This window comes from Solea solea, chromosome 6, assembly GCF_958295425.1.
Source record: "Solea solea chromosome 6, fSolSol10.1, whole genome shotgun sequence".
NCBI lineage: Eukaryota > Metazoa > Chordata > Actinopteri > Pleuronectiformes > Soleidae > Solea > Solea solea.
Genome location: NC_081139.1, coordinates 17,205,982 through 17,215,351, shown reverse-complemented (window position 1 = coordinate 17,215,351; position 9,370 = coordinate 17,205,982). Strand labels below are relative to the sequence as shown.

At 41.9% G+C, this 9,370-nt stretch overlaps 1 protein-coding gene across 2 annotated transcripts in view; it reads left to right on the top strand.

Annotated features, from left to right (window-relative positions):
• The first annotated feature begins 916 nt into the window (after positions 1-916).
• pdzrn3b (PDZ domain containing RING finger 3b) overlaps positions 917-9,370 on the top strand; it is a 101,681-nt gene continuing 93,227 nt past the window's right edge. For both annotated transcript variants that reach the window (XM_058632057.1, XM_058632056.1), the window contains exon 1: positions 917-1,767. In XM_058632057.1, the coding sequence (XP_058488040.1) occupies positions 1,054-1,767 (714 nt within the window). In that variant the 5' untranslated portion in view covers positions 917-1,053. The remainder of the gene's footprint in view (positions 1,768-9,370) is intronic.

Here is a 9,370-nt window from a genome sequence, read left to right as displayed (position 1 = left end):
ACAAGCCAGGTCTGTGGACAAGTCTAACCACAAGGTGCAATTTACACCGGGCATATATTATACGGAGACAATGTGCAATAGTGCATGTTGTTATTTTGTGTCTATTTGTGTTTGTACTGTGCACCTGTGTTGAAGATTTATATTACTGTATATTAAGTGGCTTCAATCTGGCACATTTAGATGTGAGAGGTCCCTAGAAACAAAAACAAAAAAACATAGACTGCATTCAAATCAGACTGTGCAGTTGGGAACACAGAGCCTCTAACATTGTGTCAAATTCTATGTCACATAAATTAAATTTTTTTTTTTTTTTTATATATTTTGAGTAAAGTGCCTCCAAATACTCAGCCAAATATCAACAATCTTACAATAAATTCACTTTATTTATTGATAAATCTATTAACTTACTTAATTACTTAGACGGCCAACACACTACAGTCTATATTAGAAACATTTGGACAGCGTGTGCGCACTTAGTAGAGTCGTTACGGTAGCGAATCCCTTCACACTTTCGCCCAGAGGAGTGATGCCTTCACTGACCGCAAGAAATGCTGCTTTTACTCCATTGTAGGCACGAGAAGAGCATGTTTCAGATATTTTGGTACAACAGTAACCACGAGTGCAGAAAATGATCATTAGAGAAACAGTGTATTGTATGTTGAAGCATAAATAACCACTGTCATCTTTCACTTTTAACTTCAATTCTTGATGTATTAAGTTTAATAAAAGTTTACCTTGTTCCGGATTACCACTTATTTTTGTTCCAAATTTCTTTAAAAAGTCAGTTTCTACTTGAAAAGTTAATTAAAAGTAATTCTTTTAATACTTTAAAACTTTTCCCCAACTTTTTTTACGAGGCGCACCTGAAGGCACCAAGAGTCTCGGTCAATTAGTAGAGTTGAGACAGTGAAGAGAGCCTGTAGTCAGTGAGTGTGTTTGTGTGTGTGAGCTGTGAACGCTCCACCAATGACCAGCTGAAAACGCCCCACTGCTCCGACTCAGACCTGCGGGGGTGGGGAGCGCACAAAGTTTGGATCGGGACTTTTGAGAACCATGGGATTCGAGCTGGACCGATTTAAGGAGACCGTGGACCCGGATTTCAAATGCAACCTGTGCAATAAAGTCCTGGAGGACCCACTAACGACTCCGTGTGGCCACGTCTTCTGCTCCGGCTGCGTGTTGCCGTGGGTCGTCCAGCAGAGCAGCTGCCCCGTCAAATGTCAGCGGATCTCCACCAAAGAGCTGAACCACGTCCTGCCGCTGAAGAACCTCATCCTGAAGCTGGAGATCAAATGTGACAACCACGCGCGGGGCTGCGATGCCGTGGTGAAGTTGCAGCATCTGGCCGAGCACGCAGAGATGTGCGAGTACTCCCCGGCCAAGTGCCGCAACCGAGGATGCAGCGAGGTGCTTAGCCTGCGGGACATGGATGCTCATGTGCGGGATACGTGCGACCACAGGCCGGTGGGGATCTGCGAGAGCGGCTGCGGCTTGATGCTCAGCCACAAGGAGCAAAAGTCCAATGGCCACTGCTGCGTGAGAGCGCTGAAGGCGCACAACAGCGCGCTGCACTACAAGATCCTGACCCTGGACAGAGAGCTGAAGACGCAGACCATTAAAGCCAACAAGAGGGAGAAGTCGCTGCTGGCGCAGCTTTCCGCCGTGCACAGTGAGCTGCAGATGACTGCGCTGAAATATCAGAAGAAATTCACTGAATACAGCGAGAGGATCGACTCTCTCACCAAAAGTGTGGCTATCTCGTGCAAGGTAAAAAAAAAAATCACTCATCAGGACGCACAAGATACTTTCACCCCCTCTCCACTCAAAACTGATTTCTCCCTGTCACTCAAGTAGAACTTAACTAATTTATATGCAGTGTTTATAAAAACAAGTGAAACCAGTAAAACTCACCCACTTTATCTCAAAATGTGTCTTGGAATAACTTTCAAAAGTTCTCTCTGGCGTGTTTTCTCTTTAAAGCTCCAGTGTGTAACATTAAAAAAAAAAAAGTTAAAAAACTACTCACAAGTATGTTTGTCAGTTTGAAGTACATATAATCTCATCAGAGATATAATTTGTATAATTTGTAAATCATCACACTTATTTCAGCCAAAATGTTTCCTACACTCTGACTTTCCTCAGCTCTGCTATAACTTTTTGTTGTTTGTTTTGGAACTCTGAATTGTCAAACACAGGTAGGAAATATTCAGTATTTTGTGTTTTTGTGTTATTGAGTGTTTCCATTTTATTTTATTATAGTATTTGTATAGTATAGTATTTAGTATTTGTCATGACAGCTTGTTGCCGTTTCTCCATGCGTTCTGCCGCTAAAGCTCTCCGGGTAAAGTAAGATAACAATTCCCATGATCCCAGTGGTGCATCCTTGACATCATCACCAACATCATCATCAAACTAGGTCTTTTGTTATTGTTTTGACTGAGAGACCCCTAGTGGCAGAAATTAGACTTTTATATGTACATAATCCAAGAGTTGTGCTTTTGCGCTGGCTTATTTCTACAACAGCTCAAATTGCTTCTTAAACTTAAACAAACGTTCTGCCTGGACAAACCCAATGCTCTAACCAATTTGCAACATCTTTATCCTTTGGGAACCTCATCAGCTGGCTGACAACGTGGCACGCTTGTCGACAGTGATATCCTTTCTGGTATGCCAAGGCCACCATAGTTCTCTGACACCCTTGGATAAGGGAGTAGTTAGTTGGGAACTGCAGTGTCACCTTGAGATGTCACTAATTCTTGCAGACTGGACCTTTAATCATATATCATCTCATTTTGAGTGACCCTCAGTGACACGCTGCTGTACAAATGTAAACTTTATAGGCTTTTAAAAATGTCCAGCTCTCCAGGTTTGCTTGCATTCTGGGACTTGGTATCTCTGTTTTATTGGGCCTCCATGTTGTTTTGGCTCAGGAGTTTAACTCATCGCAGATGGAAATGGAAGTCAAACTGTTTTTTCTTTTCCTTTTTTCTTTGTTCCGACTGTTTTCCCTCGTGGAGGAGCAACTTCTCAGGAGTTTGTTTCCTCACTGTCTGCTTTGAGACACGGATGTCAGCTGTGCCTCTGGCCAGCTGGCAGTCATTGGGGGAGGGCCAAATATTTACTGCAGTTCTGTACACAACAAGAGCCAGTTTCCACTCACTCTAATGTCCTGTTCGCAGCGTGCATGTTCGAGGAGCTCTGCCCTTGCAAGTTCACCCCTTTTTTCCTTGTGAGCGTCATAACAAATTAAAAAACGGTGGATGTAGCAATGACACCAAAGCTAATGTGGTGGAAGTATATTGACTTTCAACGGGAGCTTCAACTCAAAGGACTTCAGAGCTGCTGAGAGGCCTTTAAAGGACAGAAGTATTCCTGATGCTTATGGCAATTTTCCACTGTACAGTTCTGGCTTGACTCCTGCTTTTCCATTAGGGATAGTACCTGGTACCTGATGCTTTTTTTAGTACCTGCTCTGGCGAGGTTCCAAGCTTGCTGAGCCAATACTAACATGTGACCACTGATTGGTCAGAGAGTGCCGTTGCTGGAAGAGTCATGAGCGCGACGTCCGACACAGAAATCCAACTGTGGAACTGTAGATCAGTTAAAATGACTTAAAAATCCTTAGTTTAGTTCAGTGTCGGACGGAGTCTGTGCTGAAAAACATTCAAATAAGCAAAAGCACACAGCTGGAACTTTTGTCACTCATGTCAAACAAACAGGACCTTCCTTAAAATCTTCTAACTCTCTGAGAGACCTCATAAAGTATGTTCTTAACTGATAAAGTTTAAGCAAGATACATTTTTAATGTTTGTTACCTTCTCTTTTAAGGGTTTTATAGAAATCTCCATTGTAAAAAAGTATCAATATCAGATAATGATACAATCCTATGCTCAGGAAAACATGCCAATAAGTTGAATGGTGCAAATAACGAAGCCTAATGACCAGTTATTAACATCGTTGAGAATGCAGGGGTTCATAAGTCAGGCTTAATCATTTGAATTGGGATGGAGTTGGCATACAGTTGCACTGCTGCTGTGATCAGGAAAGGGGAGTGGTCAGGTCAGAGTCACTTAAACTCAGTTATTTAAGAACAGGAGGAGGAGGGGCTCTCAGTTCACTACAAATTGCACTGATTGAACACACACTGCTGACAGTGAAAGATGAAAGGTACCCGCTGAGCCACATAATCAGTCCACACCATAAACCTGTGGATGAAGGGGAACTTTTCTCGGGCTCATTTAATTTCACACATTTTTGCCAGTGAAATGTCTAAATTGGTTTCAGAAACTCATAGGACTTCGCTCTCTTCTCAGTTATCTCTTTTTTTATGCCAGGTGATTTGGTTAGTTCATCATATGTGGCTCTGCTCCCTGCAAAAAATGTGTTTTCCAGTAGACTGGGGAATTGCGCAACAGAGAGCACTGGTGTGGGGAAACGGTGAAATTGCTCACGTTGGTATGAAGAGGTTTGCTGAAGTCTCTAGGACAGCTGGTTGTAATTGTTCAGTTGACTGTGGCATGGAAGTTATTGCACTGAATATATACACCGAGTACATTATTCCCAGTGAAATCCAATGTAAACAGAAAGAATGGAGTTCTCTCTGCGGGCACACCTTTAACATACTGTACATAGAAAACAAAGGACATCATAACGGAAGAGGAAGAGCAGGTTTGGGGGAGAAGAAATAACATTTAGCGAATGATGAGGTTAGTTTAGAAGCTTTTTCGTATTGGGTCCAGTCAAGCAGTGGATGGATTATTTAGAGGGAGAATCTCAAAGCACACATGGCAATATGAAACGGAGCGTCTCGAGTGAGATTAGCTGTGGGAGGCAGGCAACTCACAGACTGCCACTGAAACTCTCTCAGAGCGCATAGCTGGAGTTCCACTCCTTCCTCAATCGTCTGGGGCTTTCTTACATATGTAGGCTCCAAGGTTATGCCATAAAAATAGCTGGTTTGTCCGTGGCATCGACGGACATCGTAACCATGTAGGGACTAAAACATCTCTGATTGAGAGCTTGTGTTTTCATGTTAACATGTTTCTGATATCGGTGAAGTTTAAAGAATATGAAGGAGGCAAAATGTTGACACAATATACAGAGGTTACTTGTAAACTGGCCCCAAATATTGGTATTAAACTTAAATGATTTGATCACTGGTGCTACAGATAAGGTTTGTTTTTAAAAAAACGGTTCATCTGTAGACTACATTTTCCATGAAGTGACAAATCAAAATGCAAAAAAAAATGGAGGAAAATGTTGAACGTTGTTTCCCAAACCTCAAAATGATGATGTCCGGAAATGTTTGTCGACCACAAACCAAATATAATATTCACTTTGCTGTCATAGAGAAGCAAAGAAACCAGAACAGTTCACATTTAGGAAGCTGAAATCAGAGAAGTTGTTGTGTGAATCTCATACGGAACAATAAGTCGATCATAAAAATAGTTGTCTACTTATTTAGTAATTCATTAAGCGGGGCACTACTTTATGACTTCATGACTCCTTGTGGTGGCACTTAATCAAAGCACTAAGGGTAGGAAGTAGGCAACAAGTCGGGCACATCCTGCACTTACTATTTGTTGGAAGCTTTTTATAGTCTTTAGTTGGACATATTATGTTATAATGTATCATTATATGGTCTGACAATGTGCCACAGAATCCCTGCATCTCCTGCTGTGAGGCACCGGGCAATTCCCACGTCTAATGAGGAAATAAATGTTTTGCTCACTATCATCAAAGCTTTGTATGAATAATTGAACATAAACATTGCTATTACAACACAACTGAGTTCTGCAATGTATTAACAATACACAGTTTGTGGCTCCAATTCTACAAATTATGGGGTCAGTAAGTTGCAGAGTTGGAGAATTAAGGTTTGATATTAACATCCATCCACAAAAAAAACAACACATGTGACTTTATTCTTTTGCATGCATGAACACAGTCCATCCTCAGCTGACATCTTTTGACCTGCTGGAGTTTCCCAGTATTTTTACACGTCTCAGAGCCCATATGTTAATGTGTTTTCTAGTCACTGCTACAATATTAGTATTGATAAACACATGAATTCATGTCCTAATAATTAAAACAATACTTATTTATGTTATAGCAACATGAGTATAGCTTTGATTCACACACCTTGACAGTGGACACATTTGTCCGGTCAGACGTGTTCTCACGGACAAGACATCCATGTTTATTTGCATATCGGGTGGTAACATAAAATCCAGTCACATGTGGTCACAGGAGACGTTATTGGTGTGAACACTCATCCTTCACACCGTCTACTTTTAAACGGATCTCTCTGGACGGATGTTGATGCCTGTGTGTGTGTGTGTGTGTGTGTGTGTGTGTGTGTGTGTGTGTGTGTGTGTAGTTCAGTGAGAACAAAACCCACAGTTATTGCAGGGCATACAGAACACCATACAGCCCCGATCACGTGTGTGACGCAGGCGTTTAGTGTTGCTCTGCTGATGTAAATGTGTGAAACCTGACTCTCCAATAATAAATCAAAACCTATGATATCCCCACTGACACCTCCTATTGACGCTGAATCCAGGTCAGATTAGATTAAATTTATGACCTATTTAACCACATTGACATTGATCATGGCTTTCTTGAAAGGCACAGTGCAGGAACAACTAAACAACGTGCATCCCTGCCCCGCTGTGTTTCATTGTACAAAATATCTTTCGTGAGAGGGATCTCCGGCAGATTTGCTGTGACACATTTGTTCCTCGAATCACTGTCAAAGAGGGAACACAAACCCGTCATTTCATGCGACATTTGATGGGTAACCTACTTTAGTTTGTTTTTGAATCTCTTCAGTCGCTCTTCAGCTTATGCTTCGTCTGACAGATGGAGATATATTTTTTTAAACTACAAACTATGAAAATGAGGCAGAGACAGTGAGGGGAGGGGGATCAATATGGCCCTAGCTATGTGGAATAACTGACTGAAGTTTCCAATTATAGTCCTGAAGTAATTTTAACCTTCTTCAGTGAGCATGGAATAGCAGTAAACCAAACAAGAAAGCTCAGATCTCACTCTGGTTCACTTCAAGGCTGCTGGAATTGCTATCACACTTTCCATTTAGTGATTCTGTCTTCTTCTGTCTTCTTTTTCTGGTGTAGAGCGTCTATCAAAGTCACAAGATGTCAAGAACGCATTGAAGCTCCATTGAATTTGATCTGAGCAATGAGGGGTTCACTCTGATTAGGCTAATTGTGGGCTCATTTTAAAGCATGGCATCTATGAGATACTTTAATGGATTTATGTGCTCAATTACTGCACTCTCATGCACGGGTGTCAATTGGATATGACAGAGATCACATTAGTAAACACAGCTCAGGTGTCAAACCAACCAATCCTTCCATATTCTAACATATCGTCCTGCCTGCGCCCAAATGTCCAAGATGACCAGGTCACTGAGTTTTCGCTTCTTGCTCACAGACCAAAAGCTCTTGAATCAATATTTCCCTTTTTCGCTCTACATTAAAGTATCTGACGCTGTAATTAGGCACACTATGTTAAGAAGAAGTGAAGCCAGTGGGGAAGGCAGTTTGATGGAGGGCAGACTCGGAAACTGTGACTGGACCTGAGGTAGAGGATCACGGCGAGTGTGCCAAGTCACCAGAGAGCAGAAGTCCACTGCTTTCTTTCTTTACTCAGCTGCCCTTTTCTTATACTTTTTTCCAGTAAGGTTAATGTTAAACATTTGTCTCCTTAGTGTTTGTCACCAAAGGATGGCTGTTGACAATGATTGCCATTTGTGTCGGTTTTATAGACATACCTAATGTTTTAGGAAATGCACAGCCTCCTGAAGGATTCACTTTATTTTTCATGGATTAGCTCAAGTGTTTGCAGATGTGTGTGTGTGTGTGTGTGTGTGTGTAAGGAGGGGGAACTCTGCTTAATTACTTCTTAGTTCATTGTAATGACTCTCACAGATGAAATGTTAAAAAAAAAACACCTTTAAAACTCTTACCGACTTGTTTTGAGACTTTTGAGATTCTGTCTCGCCCGCCTGAAAGGAGCGTCTTCCCGCGCTTTGCTTTTGCCAAATCCTCAGTATAATATTCCACTCAACGTTTTCACTAAATGGCCAACTGTCTTCCTGTCAACAATAACGGGTGCAGGCGCCGTAATTTGGAAGAATGTGTCACTAATGTGGCCACGACATGGTGCAGGAGTGAACATTCCAGCATGGCCTGACACGCACATGAGGGTCATTTTAGCCTATATGGCAGTCGGGCTACTGTACACGCCAATAATATCTGCTTTATATTTAGTCCCACTATGCTGCAGCATACTGGAGTGGCAGCTGAAATTATGTTGCCTCATAACTCCCCTCTAAGTCCTGCTTTAAAAAAACAGATTAAGAGCTGACTCTGCGATTCTCCCAGAGTTCCCCATGTCATGTTGCTACTGAGTAAGTGGTCCACTGGTGTATTCATTTACATAGGACAACGGTTTGTGAGAGGGAAGGGCTGAAGGTGCTTCTTTGAACTGGTCACTTGTGCTTCGTGGATGAACTAATTATAATTTAAGACCACTTGCTTGCTGCAGTTGCCTTTTATTGTGGAGGAAATCCACAGCTGTCGTTAAATCTTTAATATCCTGCAGCTAATGGGTCATTCTTAATGGTGCAAGTTAAAATGTTAGCCCTCAGCTTAAAGCGGTGGTTTGTAATGTGTTTCTGAAGTGTAGCTTTATGTTTATGTGTAGTGGATCGACAAATATATTAAGTCATCTGAGTAAAAACAGGGAAAAGTCTCAGGTTGCAGGAGAGGGGAAAAGGTTGCAATAGCAGCGCCGAACATCGCACCCTCTCCTGTCTGCTGTCATCAAAGCTCCACCCTCAAAACACGACATGAACCTTGCCAGTAGACATGACAGTTTGTGACACATATGCCAGTGAATCAATCGCTATGATGTGACATACTGTGACGGCTTCAGACGCCACACGGGATGCATGGATTTTATCGCTGGCTATCGGGACATGAAGAGGATTTCAACAGCTTTACATACACAGTGATTTAGAAGCTGATGGACTACAGCTGATGGACTAAAGTTGCCGTCTTTTGAGAAGCAGATTTGCTCGGAAATAGATCAGCTGTTTTGGGCCTAATGAAGATGTGAAAAAAAGAGGTGTCATTAAGCCTCTAATCTCTTAACTTACACTTTCCCATCACTCCTTAATGTGAAGGGAATTGCATCATTAACTTCCTCCTGCCCCTACACCTTGCTCCATTTGTAATTGTACGTGTTTCTGCCCCTCAGTTATCTGCTAACAAGAATATATTTGTCTCTGATGTGTTCTCCTCTCTACGTAACCAGCTCAATCATTCTGCCACTCACCGGGAGT